Raw genomic sequence first — 22,661 nt, forward strand, 5'->3', positions numbered from 1 at the left:
TCTGTAAGAATCAGAGCAATCCCAAACTTTGCTACTCCACCATCATTTAATAAAACTATGCCTACAAATATTTTTTTTTAATCTACAAAAGTTAGAATTTCTAAACCTTTGACTACCATTTTTGTTCTTTGAACTCCCTCTGCATTTATATTTTTGTCTGGTGAAAATATGTCCAGAAACAAATGCAGCGTCTCACATGTGGTCGTAAGAGACATTTTTAAAAGCTAAATACCTACCTGATCTGTTACACCCTGTAGATGTTCATAGAGCTCAGAATGGTATTAGTACTTTCTGCAGCCAAATGACACTGCCAACCTTGTGCCTCTTCCAAAATAAATCTGATTTCTAATCTTGGTGCCTTTAGTCACCTTTGGCAATACCTTATCCTGCAAATTGATCAACACAAAGCCAGGTGCTTACTTGCAAAGCAAGGTCTGTAACAACATAAGTGTCAGAGAATCTGAAACTTTCTTATGCTATGTCTATATCATTTCTTTGTCCTTGCAACAACTGAAAGTGTTCAGGGAGTGGAAGAACACAGCCCCATAAACTGAGAAGGGAATGTCAGCTTTTAGTCCAAATATCCTGGATTTGTTTCTTTGCTTGCATGTACTGGGAATACTGAATTATATTTCAGTTTTATTGGCAGCTGTTTTATTTTGTATTTACAATGACCTAGATTGCCAGTTTGCAATCTGTCTGCAAAGCAGTTGAAACATAGCTGCACTGTCCCAGAAGAAGACTTGGGGAATCGTCTGGCAGGCACAAATAGTACAGCACCATAAGCACATGCCTCTTCTAATCCTCCCAGTTCCTACGGAACTAGAGAACAAAATATTATAAGAATGTGCCTAAACTTAGAATTTAAAATATTAAAAAAAAATAAAAAAAGTAGTAGTCATCCAGGAAATAACATTCAAGTCATCCAGGCAATAACGCTCCTGCAGGTATATAACATGGAACTTTGATTTCTTTTGAGAAATATAATACATCCAGCACAAACATGAATTAGGAATTTAACAGGAATTTATTTTCTTTCTTCCCAAGATTTTGCCAGCACAGGAATAGCTGCAAAAACTGATACATGCTTATATTTTAAAGGTGCAGAAAGGGACCTCCAGTATAAAAAAGTCAGGGGAATAATAGCAAGTATTGAACTTTCTGACTTTTCTTCTTCTTCAGTTTTTTGATGCTGATGTGTTTCAATTCTGAAAAAATATGCAGGTGATTCAATGTTTGCTTCAGAGGAGCTTTTGAAAAAGTAGAGAATCCACTACCCTAATCTTTCTCTTCCCAATGCTCACTTGCAGAAGGAACTAAAGAAGCTTTTCCTGTGAGTAACGTGCTACACTGCACAACATCATCACCACCATATCTGGCTCTGAACCAAGAATTCATACTATCGCCTTACGTAAGCATTACATTCATTAACAGATTGATAAAGACAATGTCAAACCCAAGAACAACCCTGACAGTAAAATTGCAGCAGCATCCTATTATTAACACCACAATCAGTCAAATGCTGAAAGATTTTTAGGGGAATTTTGGGATCAGTATAATGTCAGCAATATAGTAATGATGGCAATTCATGGTCACTTCAACCACAAGTTTAGGTTTTTAGCTTTGAGGTAAAGTATTTGCTCTTGTTCTTACATCATTGTCCCTTATATTGTCAACCATTCTAGCCTCCAATTTTTCTCAAGTAGAGAAAAAGTTTCCCTTTTCCTGTCATCCAAGTCCCTCTGTACGAATGAAATTTGCATAAAAGAGAATGCACAACAGACACCACTCTAATCCTGTTTTAACCAAATTTTTAGAGCACTGCAAATAGCCTTGCTAAAACAGCATTGTCTTATTTGACATGGTTGTTCAGAGATGAAAGTTTCGCACATGAATTTCTTTGAGTGGTTTAGTAATAACTGCAGTTTACTGTCACTTGTACAAAGAATGCTGGTCAAATTCTGTCCTCATGTGCTCAGCTCTTAGTCATTTCAGGGGTGGTGTGCATGAGCCCTATATTCATTCCCCTACAAACAGGCATCAGTTAACTGCTTAATGTTAATTAACATGGCATGCAGGCACCTCATGTCATTCCTCAGCATAAGAAAGAATGTGTGCAAATATATTGCTTCCAGTTCTTAAGTATGGAAAAAAAGACAGCAAAGCCAGAGAAATGAAGAGAAAAGGATCAGAAAGGTGGCATGACTTCTGGAGCAAGTGAAGAAAGACCACAGAAGATTAAGATACACAGAAGTTAAGATTTGTGCTCAAATTAATTTATCAAGCTGTTTACAGGTAGGTGAGCTTTACCCAAAGACTGAGAATTTTGAAGGAAGAATTGTGTTTCATTTTTAATATAGTGACTGCACTTTGCCTTTACTATATGTATTATAGTATGAATAAAAATGAAAGAGAGATCTGATTTGTGGGAAAAGGTAAAAATATAAAAATAAAAATGCAAATATTTAAGAGATGTATTTCTATTGTATGAATGATATTTTGTCCTCTGGCAGGAAGGAACAACTGTGTGATGGACTACTGAGATGTGCAGTCTGTATGAGGTAGAAGGAGTGACACACGTTGTCCACCTTCTCCACATGTAATTCCATCTGCAAAAGTGTTTGGGATGAAGTTCTCATAATGTCTGTTCACTGAACTAACAAAATACTCAATTTTCCCCTGTACACATGCCTTGTTTATTTAATTGATTATCTTATCTAAAAGGTAAATGTGTACTACTCTTGGAAGTGGCTCATAGTGATGAAATCCAGCACTTTTTATGGATTTTCCACTGAAGTCAGTGAGTTCAGTACCTTTACACATTTATTTTGTATTTCAGGGTTTTTTTGTTTTGTTTTGTTTTTTGTACATATGACATACTTCAGTAGTTTTTCACCAGACTAACTTGTTCTTGATTCCTAAATCACTCCTTGAAATTAAACTAGCAAAATAGCAAGGTAAAATATCATTGACAGATAATAGAATGTCCCAAAAGGAAATTAATACAAATTACTCAAACAAGGATGTGAAATAGAAAAATATATTTAGGGCTCTCTTTTTCTTGCCATAAATTGCCTTTTGTCGTGTCTTTTATCATATTGCATAGATCAATCAACACAGGAAAGATTAAAGACCTGCTGTTATTCCCTGCTTCGCACTCTTGAAAACCTGGAATTCATCCAGTAAATGATTAAAAGTTGCATCTTCCACTGGAACTGCATCTAATATTCATGGTGTACATGTAATGTCACGTGTACGTACTGTGCATGGAAAATCTCTACAGCAAAGACTCAGGTACCAGCGTGTGTCGTGGCCAGAGTGTTTGTCTGGGACTGACTGTAGGAGAAGTTTGCCTGTTTACAGTTGCATGATGTGACACAAGAATATCTGAAGGGAATTTTGTCTTCAGGAGTATATGTTGCTTGTCCTTGAAAATATAACAACCTAAGTGAACAGAATGGCTACTCAGAAATAAGATGACTCAGGAGGAAATATTATTATCATTTCTATCCTGAGGCAGTAAAATTTACTCAATAACTTCCATGTTTTCTAACCTCTAAACTACCTTAGAAGTGCCAGAAACAATCTTTTCAGCAACAAGAAGAAAATGGGAATTTGAGTAAACTTCATTCCTAAATAAAATCTGCAGAAAAAAAAAAAAAGGAAAACAAAAAAAAGGGGGTTAAAAAGGACAAAGATAATCAATCTCATAAGGATGCAATCTTTAATTAGTAAGGAACAATTCAGTCAAGGAAATCTCAAGTCTGTTCATATTTCATGTATTCAGTTTTGACCACAGAAGCAAATCTTTGAAAGGGTCCCCTGTTGTTTCTCTGACATTTTTGCCAGGGGAGGTCCAACAGTCCAAAGCAAGGTGGATAGACTAGAAGCGCTTCCAGCAATCAGAGTACAGAATTAGTGGGAGTTAAAAAGAAAACTACTGCCAGAGTCACTGGCAGCATCCTCAAAGTCAGGTGTCAGGTTTAGAAATGGACACTTAAAAACAAGAATGCCTTTGAAGAGAGAGGAAACAGAAAGAAAAGTAAGTGCAGAACTGAAGGCTAAGAAGAGAGAAAAAGGACCACATAAGAATACAGAGATTTACGAGTACTAGGAAAAAAAAGTTTTTTACCTAGGAGAAGGATGGGACTCACAACACAAGCCATGATTAAACACTGCAATAACAAATAACATTAACCATAATCATCCCATGAGCAATTTCCAGACTAATAAATTGGCGACATTGACACCTGAACTGGATTATAATTTATGACTCCTTCAGTTGAGCATCTGAACAACCCCCCCTCCTCCAAGCACATCTGGCTTTCTCAGAGTGTGTATTCTAGTGACAGATGTCATTTCTACAGCAGCCAGGGATGCAAAAACTAACATAAAGCACTATATTACCAAACATATACAGCACAAAGGAACTGGAAGATGAGAAGTTTTGATATAAATCCAGAAAGCCCAAAGCAGAGAAATTCAGTCCCACAGAGGAAGAGGTAGCTCAGAAAGCTGTTATTCTATGTAGCCTCAAGTAGACATCAGAGCACAGAAGTTTGCAATCATTGCCTTGCAGCTCATGCCTTGGTCAATGTGGGGGGCTAAACACAACTGGGTGACTTGATCTTTCATTCCCAGAGCTGAGGTTTGCTATTAGAATTCTGATAGATAAGAAAAGAAACAGCGTCAGGTAGAAGACAAAACACGTTCTTATTTTTGCAAACTTCAGTCCAACATCATAATCAAGATTTTTCTACTTTGATAGACCAAACTTATCAAGTTTCAACCTGAAAATATTAAGATGACTGCTTCAGCATACATATAAGAGGAACTACATCCAATTAAATGCAGCTTATTTTTATGCAGTTATAACTTGTCATGAGTCTGGTTAATTCAGGACAGGACTGTTTCTCCTAACTTCTAGGAGCAATATGAGAACTGCTATCACCGGTACTGCATTGTGAGAAAAATCCTCTTAACCCACCTGTATGTAAAACAAACAAACCAAAAAAAAAAAAAAAACAAACAAAAAACCCACTTATTTTGTGCCTAAGAAGTAGAGCACTTTTCAGGACACCAACATTTTATCCCTGCTTCAACTTTCCAGAGTCTGAGAGTAACCCAGACTTTAAAACATAGCTTCTGTCTGCGTTGATCTGTGTGTATTAAAGTACCGGTTTGGATATGGTATTATGCTACCATTGTACGGGTCATATAAGAACTATAAAAGAACCTATAAAGCACTCCCTTATAAGACAAATTCTGAGGCCTCACATCAGCAATTTGCTTTTCAAAGTGCCAGTGTGGTCAAACAACCCAGCATATGATCATCTTTCACCTTGATTGTGCTTTGGGGAAATGAGACAAGACTTTCCAATGTCAGGTCTGTGGTAATAATTCCTACAAAGACGTAGGGTTCCTTTTATTATCAATATGAAGTGTTATATAGCAGCTATACATTTCCAAAGCACAGTGAAATTGAGGCAAATCTTGAAAAAAAAAAAAAAGTTTTGTCGCATCAAATGTGTTTAAAAAAAAAAAACTCTTCTAAACTTTTCTAAAGAAAATCCTTAACTCTAGAATTTGACTTGAGGAAGGAAAAAGAAAAAGTGGTTATGTCAAAAAGAAACATAAAGACCAAAAGATTCAGTGGGAAGGAAATATAATTTGATGGAAATTGCAGGACATTCTTGCTGCCATTGAAAAAGGAATCAGGGTGTGGGGTACTGCTTAATGCTGTGTCATGTGGAACATAAGTCAATAAAACTTTAGTTATTCACTAAAATGCCACTGTGAAGTCTCCTTGCATGACTTTGCCACTGCTGTTCTGTATGTAAGGTTTGAATTACTCTACCGGGAGCATTTTCTGTTTACTTTCCTTATCTGAACAATTTATTACAATTGTTGCAACACCATGTTATGACATCAATATTAATAGCGACACATCAATAATAAGATGACTTTTTATGTTTCACAGCCATACATGGAAACTTTCAGAAGCTGCATTGCATATTATTATTGTTAAGTATTCAGTGATACAGAATCCTTCATAAATATGGAGAGAAAGTATAGCAAAACAGAGAGAGCAATAATTCAATAACATCAGAACATACACGGAAGTCAAAAACACTGTCTAAGCTTAAAAATATAAAGTCAAATTATTTTCTGTGTCATGCATAAAAAAGTTGACTGAATAAATTACAGAGGTGATCCTGAATCAGCACAAGACCTCCATGGGGTGTCTCACCTGTGATGTACCTTTTAGATGCAGACCCGAATGCCTCTACAAGAAACTCATTTAAGGCTGCAAGTAGCAGATGAAGACAAACGTCAATTAAGAGCAAAGTTGTACATCTTTTTCCCTTGCTTCTCTGTCTTTTGAAGTCAGTGCAGAACTACTTACACCTCAGGAAAAGTGTGCACTGCGAGCCAGGAATCCACTGGAGATGCCAGAGTGATAACTTGGCCACGCAGGTCCACGCACAGCTGTAGACAGCAAGTTCCAGGGAGCAGCAAAACTGTAATGTAATAAAAACATTTTTACCAATTACAAAAATAGCTGTAAATTTGAGTCTCGGAAACACCCCCACCTTGCTGAGCATGCACACATTTCCACACGCACACTTCTGAGAGCAGGTTAACAGAAAGCAACCACTGAAGAAGGTGACTGAAAGGGCCTGGGCTTCCTAAAAGCTACGAAGTGAGGGCCTCCCGCTTGCTTGTTCCTGTCATCCTCAGTAAGCTTCTATCAACGGTGCTATGAGAAGATTAAACGCGTTATTTGTAGGTCTCTGCCAGCACAGGGATTAGGGCTGAGTTAGGATAGTTTTCTATATAGATAGCTGAGGCTGGATAGTTTTCTGATGTGTTAGCGAATGAAGCTGCAGCCTAGCTAAAGCATTTTTCCTGCTGCCTCGTCTTTGCCGTAATTGTTACAAAAAGGTACTTGCAACTCAGTAGTTTACTTAAAAACTGACAAGTCCAGCCTAAATTGAACATAGTCACTGGTGTTGTTTAACAAATTGCATTTTCTTTGTTTTTGAAGTCTAAAAAGGCTTGTGTTTGTTGTCTAGCACCATCTCACTTTCTCTGCACTACGCGAATGCTGTGTAGACGAGTCATTTTTTTTGACAAAATTTAGGCATCTATTGGAAAGGAGACAAAACGCACCCAACAGATTTTTGAATTGGTCCCATTATAAAATTACCATGTACTGACTAACATCTTATTGTGGGGGTGCTCAACATTTTTCACTCAATTAACAAGAATTCCTACAGCATGTGCCCTGGGGACTTTTACTATTCCAGATGTGATTTAACAGGAGTCCTGTGGGAAGGTAAGAATAACTTACATAGAAAATTACTTCTTGCATCTTTTACATGTTTTTAATGCAGCTTAACATACCAAAACAGGGAAAAAAAAATGGCACTAACACAGATGTCCACCTCTTTGTGCACCACTAAGCCTATGGATCCCTAGACTACAGCATCGCAGGCAGTGTTAGCAGTCAGAATATTGCACGTGTCTCTGAGAATTTTAAGCTGCTTAATAAGTAACATTGACACGACCTAGATAAGGAAGCAGTGTAAAACGAAAAAGACAAGTTGCTGCCAAAACTAACTCAAAAGTTCCTGGCTAGAAGGTGTTAGGAGCTATCAAGTGACATTGACTTCAGTGAAACATGACCGAAAACCAGCCAACAAACTGCCAGTCTCAATCACTATTGTCTCTGTTTCGCTTGCACTTAATGTCAGAACGATATGAGACGCTCGCAGAAACGGCCCGTGAGAGGCGCTAATTCAGTGGCGAAGTTCACCAGGAGAAGACCCGAGCGAACACTTGTCAAAAATGTCAAAAGGACATTGAGGGAATTCACGTCTGGACTTTTAACAAAATCTGGCCCTCAGAGAAACAGAACAACATTTAATGAGTCGCTGCATATAGCTGTTCCCCAGTTTTTTGGATGTGACTTTCAAGTGTGAAAACACTTGAAAAACAATGAGAGAACAAGTTTTGGACCATACCAAGCACTAAAATAACATTAAATTTACTGAATTTATATACGTTATATTTATATAGCTAGGAAACTGTCTTAGAGTTTGGGAATTTGTCCCCAATATTATGAAAATAAATATATATTCAGAGATTCACATCTGCCATGCAGCTTGAGTAGTCATTTTTGATTATAAAGCAGAAATAAAAACCAAACAAGCAAAAAACCACACGCACAATCAAAAGGCAACATTTTGCATGCACTTGGCACAGCTACAGATGTGCAGAACTCCGAGTTTTCAGTGTATGCAGTGGAACAAATCACACAGATGTCAATGACTTGGTGACATTTCATTTTACATCAAGGCTCCGCCTCGAAGGTGGAACCCAAGCTTTACTCACCACCTCACCATCTAATTTTAGGCATTGCTCTGTCCACAGAGTCTTTGCAGAAAAACCTGAGGTCAAGCCACCAGAACTCCAGGTATGCCAGCTGACCCAAAAGCATTGCTGCACTGGTTCGGTGTCAGCACGGCAGCGCCTTTGGTTTGCATGGCTGCAACAACAGAGCGTGAGGGAGGGTGGAAGAAGCTGAGCAATGAATGAAAGATAAAGCATGGACAGGAGCCAGTTGTACATTCCAAACTCAGAGACAGAGTTGGATGCACAGATGTGATTTGTGTACAATATTTATTTAGTAACACATGCATTGTGTAGTACAAGATTGCTATGCAATGTTGGTATGGCTTATACCTGAATCAATCTTTAAAGCAGAAGCATCGCACATGTCAGACCATAAAAAACAGCTAACTCTTAAAACCAGGTAAAACAGATTATGACAGCAAACTAGAAACGCTAACATTTTTGCATGTCAAAATTCATAAATGTCATATTTCGCCTTCGCATAGAAAAAAATGCAAGGTCACTTTCAGCAGATCCAGTGAACGCTATCATACTGTACATTGAGTTTTAGCATAATATAAAGCCATCTGGTATGGAAACTCAAGCTCAGCAGATGCATTTGGAAAACAGAGCATTCATTTTTATTGTGTACTAAAATTAGATTTAAAGTGTGCTCAAAAGCATAACTAAAGCATATTGTCCCTTCTAGCATTTATGTTGCAGGCATCAATGAGGCCTGTATTTGTTGATTCTGTGTTCAGACCTTTGGTCCTCTTCCTATCCCTGGTTAACACAGAATACCACAATCCTACTTAAACCAGCTGCACATTTGATTTTGCATACAAACCACAGTAATTAAAGAGTGAAAATAAATCTACCTGTATCTCATTCTGCTTCTCTAAGGTCTGCAAAGACAATTTCCTATTACTGTTTACTTTCCTACCATTTCTGCTATACAATGCCTGGGTCCCAGAGAGCTCTGGGTGCTCTGAAACCTCCGTTGGGGTTGTGGAGCTTTGCTCCACTCCTGCTTCTGGGTCCTCCTTTTCTCTCCACACTTACCTCACTCATGACTTAGGCGGCAAAAAAACCGGGAATCTCCATATTCTTGTTTCTCTCTCCATATTCTTGTTTTCTCTCCCAGATCTTTCATCACAACTGGAATATTGCCAGCACAGATCCCACCTTGGCTCTACCAGTTATTTAGTCATGCTTGACTGGTTACGCTGCCAGCGCCCCCGTCTCCTTTTTTATGCCCTCCTTAAATTCTAGCTCTCACATTCAGGGCTTCTGTAATGCAGTAGTTAAGATACTACCTGCAGCTTATAATTCACACTTGCTATAAAACATTATGCGATGCTCTCAATGAAGGGCTCTATATGAAAAATAAATAAATACATGAGTTGGGTTCCAAGTCAGCAGTATTCCTCCTTGGAAACATATCTTTGTATTGAATGTCTGGGAAATGTATAACACCAGCCTTGTTTAACTTCCTTTCCTGTTATATACCTCAGATGTTGCAGATTCATGCAGCGGCTTTCAACACTTTCTTTTGTTTCCTCATAAACCTGTTTGATTCTGAGACCAATAGAGAAACATTAAATACTTTGGGTTTTTCTTTTGTTTGCAAAGAATGGAAATATAATTGCGCCTGGCAGAGGTAAGGAACTGCTGAAAGTCAAATCAATTCTGTACCTATGGGCCCAGAGTAAAAGGAGGGAGCAGTCTGAAAGCCTAATTATCTCAAAGACTTCTGAGGTGTGCAATAAGCTTATAGAAATGCACTGCCTGTCAGCTTGTGTTGCTTAATTACAGCTTATGGATGTAATCTGTGGTGCGGTCTGACTGGTTGAATGTGACTAAGTGTTTCGTGACCACCCTCAGAAAGAACAATTCATCCATGTATGTTTTTGATATTATTCTGTAACTCCATCTTTCAGAAAAATGTCTTATTTTCAGAGTTACAAACCATTCAGCATATAATTGAGAATCAGGAACCCACCTTCTCTGCTCATTTGGATATGCAATGGGTTGCACAGGTGGTACAGCATACACATGACCATTGTACATGTTGTGAATTCACTGGGTATCACTCACATAACAGGTGCTTTGAAGTTTATGTCAATAAATAAATGAGAAGACATAATACAGAATCAGACTGCAATTTTTTCAGTCCACTCGTCAAAAAAATATTTGAAGGATTAATTACATTTAACTATCTACTAGCTTTTTCTCTGGGCTATACGATCACAAATTATATTTGTCAAAATAACGGTGTAAATTTTTTAATACACATGAATTATGTTTATCCATTTTCAAGATTCTGAAAAGGCCGCAGAATGTGAGGGCCTACCATTTTATCTACAGACTTCCACCATCTCTACAATGCCATCTGAATAGACTGCTATAGGAATTTCGAGAACAAAATATTAGTAACATAATTTTGTCATCCAATAGAAAAATTAGTTAGAAGCTGAGGATGGCAAATTAGCCTGGAAGAGAATACAAGTAGGTTAATGAACTATTCAAATAAACCCTCAGAAGTCACAGCAATTCTTTGTAACAGGAAAGGCTGCATGTCTTCTATTAGAAGCAAAGAACAGCTCAAGAGCTCTTAAGGTTTGACATTTACAGAAGGTCAGGCTACATGCTCTCTTCTGGCCTTACACACTGCAGAAAAAGTTCTCTCTCACCAGCTCTCCTTAGACTAAGATACTCTTAAAATCTCTGGAGCTGCGCATAGATGTACAGAATGAATAAATTTCCATCTTTGAGACTGAAGGTTGCCGGCGGAAACCACACAACATTATAGCAGCTTTCACTGTAACTTCACCAAGAAGCACTTCTTATTGTCCTTCTAAAAAGAAATATATAGTATAATGAATAAGTAACAGTGCCATATCACTATATAAAACAGTAGTATTTTAACCATTTATTCATGGCTACTCTAGTGACAGCTTTTAACAAGGTCCCGATCTAAAATTAATTCATGGCACCTTCAGTTCTCTTCAAATCAAGTTTACAGAACATATAAGCATCTATCGGCATTAATATGTTATTCTACAATTTTTATGTCAACATTATCAGTTGCATTACACAATGCTAATAGGATCATGATTTAACATTAGTCAACAAAGAGAAACCAATTGTCATGGTTTAGTTAATTAGGGTCTCGTTTTCAGGGTTAGAAGAACTATTTAGATTATACAAACTAGTTTCAATACTAAGAGTACAAAAGAGTATGCTATGATTATTTTGGTATTTTTTTTTCTTACAAAATATATGTAAGAGGGATAGTAGGAGTATATGAACACAGAGAGCAGAGATTAGGTCTGAGGAATAGCATACATTGACATCCTAGCGTTTCATTTCCTACAAACCTATTGCATTCTCACCAGAGGGTTGGGGGTCAGGTGGAAGTGTGGGGAAAAATAACTATAACAACCTTCAGTTGTACTCATGTACTGTTCTGTCTCATTTCTCCAATAAAAATGAGTTTCCTTAGAACCAAAGGCATAGTTTTCCATCCATAAAAATCACATCCTCAAACCACTCCCATATCTCCCAGCCATGAAATGACCTCCTAAAGCCAACTGTCTGTGGTTGTTGAAAGTTGCTGTGCACATTCTGTAAAATGGAGTACATAGGTGAAATATAGAATCATATTGCACTCTTGGGATTTCCATTTTTAAAACATTATCTCAAGAAACCCTGAGAGCAAACATTAAATGCACACTTACCTCTTGAAAAATATGTTTCCTCACTGAATCCTCACAGCATCAAAAATAGCCATCTTCCATACGTCAAACTAATCCAATTTTGTTTTGGAAAAAATTGCTGCTCTCCTGCAAGTTCTTTGTGATAAAGTTGATATTCACACATAACTTCTCTCAGGGGCCACTGCAAGAAGTTATTTGGAACATGGGTCCAGTCATCTGGTAGTTGTAAGGCAAACACATATTTTTTGTGTGAGAAGAAAGGGAATGAGAATCCAAGAGACCTGCAGAGGAAGGTAAAGAAATCTAGGAGTATTATAACATAAATATTTAAGGTCCATTCACAGTTATTCTTGTACCATTTCTCATACCGTTTTTTGTGAATAATAATAATAAAAAAGTATTATAAATGGTCACAGAATAGTTGAAGAAAGGTATTGAAAGGTACTTGGTCTGGAATTATTCCCAACTTCACCATCTTCATCCTTCAGCATATATATGTGCTAGTAAGACTTGTAAAAACCTTACTGGATGCTTGTGATGTGCAGTACTAAAACAAACAAATAAATAAATAAATAAAATTAACTGACCAAATTTATTCATGCATTAAAAAAAAAAAAAAAAAAGACAAAGAAATCTATGTCAAGGCCCCTGGGGAATTCTGGATCTTGTAAGCAGCTCCCTGTCACAGCAAAATGTGTTTGTATCTCCATTGCTAGTGTACCTTCTCCTTTTTTGATTAAACAGCAAAAGCTACCTTTAAGTTCCTGCTAGTGTGACCCAGGCTGCCCTTTATATGTGGGTCCAAGCCACATATAATTTAAAATATTGATCCAGTGAACTCCAAGTGTTTAGATTCTTCTTCAACATCCACAAATAACTCCTTGATTTTAACGAGGTTTCTCTCCACCTCCAATATACCCAATTAGTGAGCACTTCTCTAAGCTTTATAATTTTGAGAAGCTTTAGGCAGGGAAATCTAAAGCAAAGAGGCAGAGAGCGCTGGTATTGCTACAGAAAAGAGCAAGAGCTAATATATTCAGTAGAGCTGCATTATATAGATTACTCTGGCATAGGATTATGACTTCTGCAGCTGCCTCCTGCAAGTAATTGAGTGGTTATACATATGAAGCATAACTCAATGTAATTGCTTTGGTTAGGTTGCAGGGGTGAGCGCCACTGTAAGTGAAAGTTCTCATTTGCAAATAGTAAGATCTGAAGTTACAGTTCATTACTCTAATAGTAATAATGAAATTACACAGTGTTTAAAATTCCATGGTTATATTAACCTGCAAAAGTGCAAACTTATCTCAAAGATTAACCTAGGGTCATGGGTAGCACAAGGCAGTCCACAGCTATCCATAACTGCTACACAGATGGACATGTGTGCAATCTACTTGCAAGGCTCAGAGTAAATAACTGGAAACTACAGACTAGAATAACAGAAATTACATCTAAGATATAGTTGTGCTCTAAGTCACTGTTTTGAGTTCAGGGCTATAACAAGCTTAGTCTGAAACCTGTGACCTTCTGCCCCCAAAAGTTCCTTTAGGACTAAGTAAACACACTGGTAGTGTCACACAGACCAGCTCCACAGTGTCTCCAACACAACGCAAGAGGCCAACAAAGAGTTTTCGGGCATTTCGGAAGTAGAAATGGTCAGTAGTTAGCAAGGTTCTCTACATAGTTATGATTTCAGAACTGATTTCCACAGAGAGATAAGTTCACCACCTAAATAAGACTGTGCACCAACATGGTACAACTGACATGTTACAGGTGACTGGTTGTAATGCAAAAATCAAGCGTTTGTGGCATCAAACAAGCGTTTGCAGAGTTACCCAATTTGACCCGCACAAATATGGCAAAATTTTCCATACGTCTGTCCCAGTCATGTGTCTGCCGCTGGATGCTGCAATCCTTGCAGTAACATGACCTAAACTTTTGAAAGCTCCCCTGTGTTCTCGCCATTCTCTACCTGAAAAAATAAATAAATAAATAAATAAATAAATAAATAAAGAGGTCACAGAAACTTATTTTCCACATTAATGCTACCAGCTTAAACACAGATGTAAGAAAAGAGGAAAAGAACAAAAGGTAACAAGTGTAAATCTTTTCCACTCTCTGATGAAATCAGCTCTTTGCTCAGGCATATGAGTCCTTGCTTCTCCTGAGCTCTAGGTCAAAGTATGAGTTCAAATGCAATATCAAGCAATGTTTCCCATTCTCTCTCTCTTAAATAAGAGATCAGTAGAAATGGTGTGCAGTTGAGCAGGCAACACCATCTAGCTGAGGAAACGTGGATCTGAGACGTACAGCTTTATACCCATTAAAAGTATAGCAGTTGAGCAGAAAATACAGAAAAGGGCAGGCTTGAAGCCAAGGCTTTAAAAGTGATAAAAGCAAAGTACAGCGTGTCTCGCTCCATCCCTTGGATACTTTTAAGTCATACATTAGTTGAATTCACATATCAAGTATCTGGACTATTAAGGAGAGAACTGTGTGGAAAAAGTTTTCAGTTAACTACCAATCAATCAAAATCCAGTCATAAATGAAACATACTTGGACACACCAGAAAAAAAAATCCTGATCTCAAGACAATGTTCATCAACGTCAGACAAATTTAGGATGAATTTGGATAAATCACTGGATAGCTTCAAGAAATTCCATTGTATATTTCATAGCTCAGACACCTTGCATCTGTTATAGCCTCTGTTATAAGGGTCAGTTATGTTAAGTTGTTCTACTTCTCCAACAGATAAATCAGTCTTGATGTCAAATCCCCCCATTCCTCCTCTTTCCATGATAATTAGGCCATGCGATGAAGTTAGCTTTATTTGCAAATCCTTCCCCCTTTCTCAAGATAATAAAACAAGAGTTTCAACATCAATTTTATCACTCTCCACTGAACTTGGCATCCCTGGAATGCTGCAATTCATGTAATGGAAGTGCACTCCAGTGAACTTTCTATAATGATAACATAGTTAGAAAATTTAGGCTTCAATTAAAATGTGAATCAGCCAGAGTTAAAATACCATTTGTGGTGAAATTGTTCCATTAAATGTTGGAGTCCAGGCCGCTAAACAGAAGAGATCTAGTTATTATGTTCAGTTCTGTATATGTTATTCTGATCAGCCTTAAATACCATTTGAAACAAAATAGGCAACATATCTGGTACATTGTGAAGCCAATATCGTAGCTGACTATTATATTCTCATTACTTTTTTTTTTCTCTTTAACTGAGTACTGAGAGGAATCCTAGAGATTTACGTGAATAACGTTTTTTGTGCTGACAGCAATTTTACATCACATTTTCGTATTCCCCTGATTCTCTTCATTTGTTTTTAAACTTGCAAGTACTAGCACATAGCTATTAAAAAAGGGAATGAACCATCCTCCCCCCCCCAAAAAAAAACAAGCTTTAATTTCTCAAATTGTTCTCTGATTAGTCTTTTTATGTGAATTTTACTGAAAGAAAAGGAAAAAAAAATCTGTGAGGATGCAGCTTCATATGTTCTCACATTAAGAAAACATTAAATGATAGAAAGTTAGATAAAGACAATTTGAATTCAAAGTGTTAAGACAATCAAGGACTGAAACTCTTAGGTTGCATGAAAAACTGCAATGCCATCAGCTTTGTTCGGTGTCCCACTTGCTGAAATTATGAATATTCAGAATAGGTGAACAAATAATTCATGGGCTCTTTGGGCAATGCATGGAGTCTCCCTGTCCCAGGAGAGTGCTGGATGCATTTTGCCTGAAGCCTCATAGTGCAGACAGGAGCATACAAATCGTTACGTCTTCCTGAGACTATGCACAGGGGAACAAAATAACCTCAGACAACTCCAGCTGCTCAGACAAAAAAAAAAGTTTTCAAATGAGATGCATTTCTTTACACTGATAATAGAAGTTTTATATGTCTAAGAGGCAAGACACTCTGACAGCAGTTATCTTGAGAATTTTCATTCAACGTAGTCAGCCTCGAGATCTTTTTTGGTGGGAAAACTGCTTACAGTGCTATAGCACATGAGGTCCGACAAGTGTCCATTGCCTCCCCAGGTTTCACCACAGTTTTTGTCAGGATCACTGGTTTTTCACAGTCTATTTCCTTTTCAGTTCCCTAAAGTGACGTGAACTCAGGTCACAAACACTTGTGTGAGTTGAAGAAAAGCATCTTTACATAATCGTTAGAAAGGCTGTCCTTAGGTGTCTCCTTTAAATATCTACCCTACATTACTGCATTTCCCATTACATACAGGAAAAAAAATATGACCTGCTTTTGGACTGCTATTCAAGTGTAGTTCTCGTTCAGAAACTCCCAAAAATTTTCTCAAGGAGGAACAGCCACTAAGAACAGGGAAAGAGCAGAAAGCAAGTCACAATGGGAACTAATCCCAACTACTCCACTTACCATCTTTATGCCCTTATATACTCTCAATACAATAAATGTGGTTTATTGCTCATATTGTGTAATGGGTAATATTCTGCGCAGAGACTCTTGGTCCTGCTTGACGAACCTGATCTCCTTCTATGACCAAGTGACGCGCTTGGTGGATAAGGGAAAGGCTGTGGACGTGGTCTACCTTGACCTCAGTAAGGCTTTTGACACCGTTCCCCACAACATTCTCCTCAAGAAACTGGCTGCTCGGGGCTTGGACTGGCGTACGCTTCGCTGGATTAGAAACTGGCTGGATGGCCGGGCCCAGAGAGTTGTGGTGAATGGAGTCAAATCTGGTTGGAGGCCGGTCACTAGTGGAGTCCCCCAGGGCTCGGTACTGGGGCCGGTCCTCTTTAATATCTTTATTGATGATCTGGATGAGGGCGTCCAGTGCACCCTCAGTAAGTTTGCAGATGACACCAAGCTAAGTGCGTGTGTCGATCTGCTCGAGGGCAGGAAGGCTCTGCAGGAGGATCTGGATAGGCTGGAGCGATGGGCTGAGGTCAGCTGCATGAAGTTCAACAAGGCCAAGTGCCGGGTCCTGCACCTGGGCTGCAACAACCCCAAGCAGAGCTACAGGCTGGGAGATGAGTGGCTGGAAAGCTGCCTGGCCGAGAGGGACCTGGGAGTATTGGTGGATAGTCGGCTGAATATGAGCCAGCAGTGTGCTCAGGTGGCCAAGAAGGCCAACGGCATCCTGGCCTGTATAAGAAGCAGTGTGGCCAGCAGGTCGAGGGAAGTGATTGTGCCCCTGTACTCGGCTCTGGTGAGGCCGCACCTCGAGTACTGTGTTCAGTTTTGGGCCCCTCGCTACAGGAAGGACATGGACGTGCTCGAGCGAGTCCAGAGAAGGGCGACCAAGCTGGTGAGGGGTCTGGAGAACAAGTCTTACGAGGAGCGGCTGAGGGAGCTGGGCTTGTTCAGCCTGGAGAAGAGGAGGCTCAGGGGCGACCTCATCGCTCTCTACAGTTACCTGAAAGGAGGCTGTAGAGAGGTGGGGGTTGGTCTATTCTCCCACGTGCCTAGTGACAGGACGAGGGGGAATGGGCTAAAGTTGCGACAGGGGAGTTTTAGGTTGGATGTTAGGAAGTACTTCTTTACCGAAAGGGTTATTAAGCATTGGAACGGGCTGCCCAGGGAGGTGGTGGAGTCACCATCCCTGGAGGTCTTTAAAAGACGTTTAGATGTAGAGCTTAGGGATATGGTTTAGTGGAGTACTTAGTGTTAGGTCGGAGGTTGGACTCGATGATCTTGAGGTCTCTTCCAACCTAGAGAAATCTGTGAATCTGTGAATCTGTAAAGCAAAGGGAATGATACACTTGGTCAGTAAACTTCCACCTTTCCTTACTTTATGGTAACTTATTTGTGGGCCCATGTTCTTAACAATGCCTTTTTTTATTCCGTTGCTGTTCTTTAAAATATGCTAGTTGGTTAATAGATAATGAGATTTAGAGTGATGTGTGAGATGTATAAAAATATTGGTTGCTGCTTCAAATTATTCCAGACTGACTGACGTGATTCCATAACACCACATCTAATCCAAAGACTACAACTGGCATTAAGCCAGTTGTGTAAACAAATTCACAGCCTAAGATGTGCACAATAGTTCCCTTAAAGAGGAAAAAGATTTTGGAAAAGCAAATGCTTCATTCAAATATTTCTGTGATTACCCTAACACACCATATGTTATGGTTCCCACTGTACCCTCTAGCTTCATTAAACCTGTTTATAAAAAAAAAAAAAAAAAATCATTCTCAACATCATTATTTTCCCAGATAGATTATCTCATTTTTAATTAAAAACATCATTTTTGTGAAATCAATAAAATAACCCCCCAAATCCCTTATTTTTAATAGCTATTAAGCCACTACACAGCAGATACAATCAATCTATTGTAGAAAAATTAACCAAAAAAAAAAAAAGAAATCAGTATTCTACCTATAACTTCTTAGTTTGCCAAGTATGTTCCTTAAACCGCCTGCAAGTCATGAGGCATTGTTATTTGCTTACTGTCTTCTTTTGGGGCTACCTTAAGCCTTTAATTAAAATCAAATTAAATTAAAACTAATTCAGGACCAATTATCCTCCAAGACATTCTAATTTTCCACCCTTTACTTTTTCCTTCCCTTAAGGCCAGACACAACAGCCATCTCCACAGCTGGGGAGGGTTGGAGAGAGCTCTTACAGAGCTCATCAGCACCATTCTGGGCGCTGGCCAGAGGTATCATCAACTGCAAGCAAGATCCTCTCCCCATCCCGGCGCCTGGTGTGCTGCCTCTCTTGGGCTTCCTTCTCTTGCCAGCTGAAAGGAACAGAGAGCAAACACCAAACTTAACGCCCCATACTCATATGGTACCCACTAGAGCCTGGCCACTGCTTTAACCCCAAAAGAATCATCTCTGAAAGGAATACGTGGCACGGTACTGTAGAGAATGTATATTGGGTTCCTGTAACAGTGCACAGTGACAGGGTACTGCACTGCAGCTGCTTTTTGTTTTTGTTTTTTACCAGATTCATTGCCCTGAACTCCACAGAAACATGTGAGCTTCACGAACAATAAAGGATGAAAAATATAAAAAAAAATAAAAAAGGCCATTGCAAAACTGTTGGCAACTCATCTCTCACAGCACCAAACCACTGCTGGTAAGGTCCCCATCTTGGGCGAACGGAGCACCAGCGGACAGTCTAAGACCAAAAGTCACAAGACAGCAAGTGCTAGCATCTGCAGAGAACAACTCCGAGATTTTAAAATGCAGCATTTACCCCAGAAGTCATTACCACTCTGACGGCTGCACAATGCCTCCTGTGAAACCAGTGTGTTGCCCGAGCACACCTAAGGATGAGGTGTCCGCAGTTCTGCAGCTGGCCAGGTCCAGGAGAGAGTATGGAGCGCCGCGTACCCATCATCACTGCCAGCCTGCATCCTGGGGGAAAGCTCTTAACTCACCGCTGCTGTTATGTTGCTCTCGTTGGAGTTAAAATCACTTCAATTAAAAAAATATGACTTCATTGGGACTCCTTATGTCAGCAAGTCACTGCCTACAGGGGCCAGGGTTACAAACGCAGGGATTTTGCTTCTTGTTGTAATTACATACTGCTGGGCAAAACTTTTTGCCAAATTAGCATTAAACGACTTTGAGAAATGTAAAGGTATCACACTGCATACACTTAAAACTAAAATATGCTTTTATGTAAACTCCTGGGTATAAGTATATAATCTGTAACCCTCAGAGAAGCACAAGGAGAGCAAAGTGACTCACAAATACTGATCCTAAGCACAGTACTGCCTTCAAAGTTGTGAGGTTTTTTGTCCTTTTAATTAACATGCTGCACTTAAATGACAAGATAGCAGATGAAAACCAGAATCATAAGGGCACTTGATTTTGGCTGCTTATCCTACTTCTTAGCCACACAACCTCCCAAGCACGTGGGTTCCATACTTCCTAGTCAACATAAAATGAGAGAATTGGGAACTTCATTTCAGTTCTATGGGATATTTTAAGGTGCGTATCACAATCTTCATCTCTCTGCACTTACTACTACTAATTTATAAATAAAGTCAATTATTTATATATATTTATTTTTACAAAAACTTCCTGACAACTGTTTTAATAAACTTCCACTTAACTACAAATCAAACCACTGTTAGCTCCATTTGCTCACTAAAAATCTTTAATGAAACAAGGAACTAACAAGAAATTTGAAAAAAAATAAACTTTATACTAATGTGAAAAGCAATTAACTGTTATCTCTGTGTCTTTGTTTTCAGCACTAGCAAAGCAAAGTGTTTCCCAAAACGACTGTGCATCTCAGTACCCTTTGCCTGCAAAGCTTAATTCTTCCCCACACTTGTCGCAGGATAAATTTTTCAGAAGAGGTTACCTTAATTTTAAAATTGGCTTTTTAATGGTACTCATGTTTCAAAAAGCTAGATTTTAAATATTTTAAATATACAAAATTTCTGGTGTCACTTGGAAAAATTCATGAAAGGATGCAGACAACAGGTTTAAAAAAAAAAAAGTTACTACAAATCCCTTGCCTTACTCAGCGAGGTCCCTAACTTGCACAAAGACCCCATAACACCCTAATCAACTAGCACTTTTTTCCTCAGCTAGAACAAAATATTAGGAGAAAGAATGGGGAAGAAAATATCATCATTTATCTGGCTGCTCAGTAGTTAGATTATTCAGAGGCACAAGAGAACCTAGATTCAATTCCTTTCTTACCCAAAGGAGATTCAAGTCTATATCTCTTACGTCTTGGCAGGTCTTAACCTCTCAGTCCTAAGCAACCATCAAATGAAGCTTATTCTGCTCTAAGAGTAGCTGTCAAATCTAAGCAATTTTACAAGAAATAATTAAATGTTCAATAGGTTAAAATAAGAAAGCAAACACAAGTGGAATTCTCTAGCATAACTTTTATGATACCTTTATAAGACTGGTGACACCAATACTAAAGTCACTGTACAAAATATTAAATGCTTACTGGAAAACAGACTTCTCTCTCAACCCTTAAAACTTTATATGCAATATCCGAGTCTGAATTCACCACTGCTTTTCTCCAGCTTCCATCAGCATAATGTCACCAATTTCAACTGACCCAAGCTCGTAGCTATTTTTTCCAGAAAGATTCTCTTGACAGCTCCATCAGTATGATAGTAGGTATTTTCAACTTTTGCACAGCATAGTTTTCTACTTTCTGAATGGTAGCATAGTAGTTCTGCTAGCTGTTTGAGAAACATAAACTGTACGATGAAGGACACTCACCAAGTTTGACCAATAACACACTCCATAATAGAGATTTTTGCCTTAAATCATTTGAACATGTCTGTTATTGACTTGCCATAGCTCTCTGCTTAAATTTCCCTGTACTCCTGGTTTATTGGCCTGTAATGAGTGGCTGACATAAAAAAGTGTCAGCAGTAAAAGCATCAATACCTCATTCGAACACACATTCTCCACTACTTTATTTCTGGCAGTTATTCTACCCAGAGATAAAAACACTCATTTCCTTTGCTACAAGTAAATATGACAAATCCTAGTTCTTAAGTGTAGTTTTTCCTGTCTTCTTTTTTTTTTTTTTCCCCATATCCACATGATTATGCAAATCAATGTTATTTACACTGCAACACCAAACTCATGCATTATATGTACGGGCATATTCTGCCAATTTCTATAGATTGTCAAGCAGATTTTTTTCCAGGACTCCAGAGTAAAATTCTGCTTTGGTTTAATGTCAAGTAGGTATCTTGATAGGTATCTTTCAAACCAGAATTTCAAATCACTTCAAGAAATTTACTTTGTTCATTGAAACCCATTCCCTCCCAGTCACCTGCTGCAGAAATTCGTATCTTGGTCAGCCCAGCAGCTAGGCATCACATCATTTTTCTTGTCTACTGTCAGCTCAGTTGAGGCAAGCTCTGCTTCAGTTTCACATACTGCAGCAGTTGTGAGCAGTAAGATCACTTAAATGTTACCTACTTATTCTCTAGAATAAAATCTATATGTATTTTTAAGATAAAGCGTACCTCACATACCACAGAAGTCCTTACACATAACGAAGCATCACTAAGTGCACAAACCTGGCACAGATAAAGTCAGATGTGAGCTGTTTGCCTTGGTGCTTGGGCGGTCACAGGTGACTCTAGCCTTAACATCTGCATAGCCTCCTGTATCTGAAACAAACGGCGACTGTCCTGCAGGAGGAGGTCAGAAGACAACCAGTCACCTCTTTCCACCATTGCCCCTTTACTCTTTTCTCTGCTTCTGCACTTACAAATCTAGATAGCAGCAAAGAAAATGGAAACAGATGACATAACAGGAACTATCACCAAATCTAAGGAGAGATCGCAGGATTTTGCAGAGATAAGATGACGATTCCTAATGTAGAATGCCTTCTTCCTACAAATCCTAATTTCTTTAACAAGAAAACTATCTTCCTCTTAAAATCATCTTCCCTCAGCCGCTGATACTCTTTACTTACTTGTATATTTAGGGCTTAATACCACATAAATCATGCATAAAAATAGACTATAATGCTACCTCCTGTCCTTTCTTCCTTTCCAGAACCTAATCATCTAAACTGTTTCTGACAAAACTAAAAGCAACCTCTCA

The 22,661-nt window shown here is 38.6% G+C and overlaps 1 protein-coding gene across 1 annotated transcript in view; it reads right to left on the minus strand.

Annotated features, from left to right (window-relative positions):
• The window catches only part of LOC308199733 (uncharacterized protein), a 129,033-nt gene that overhangs the window by 83,828 nt on the left and 22,544 nt on the right, over positions 1-22,661 (minus strand). Inside the window, exons 4-7 of the mRNA XM_080604310.1 lie at positions 12,138-12,397; positions 11,793-12,024; positions 6,407-6,521; positions 6,251-6,307 (exon numbers count right to left, since the gene is read on the minus strand). Coding sequence (XP_080460436.1) covers positions 12,169-12,397 — 229 coding nt within the window. The 3' untranslated portion in view covers positions 6,251-6,307; positions 6,407-6,521; positions 11,793-12,024; positions 12,138-12,168. The remainder of the gene's footprint in view (positions 1-6,250; positions 6,308-6,406; positions 6,522-11,792; positions 12,025-12,137; positions 12,398-22,661) is intronic.

This window comes from Anser brachyrhynchus (genome assembly GCF_964034855.1).
Source record: "Anser brachyrhynchus genome assembly, chromosome: 9".
NCBI classification, from domain to species: Eukaryota; Metazoa; Chordata; class Aves; order Anseriformes; family Anatidae; genus Anser; species Anser brachyrhynchus.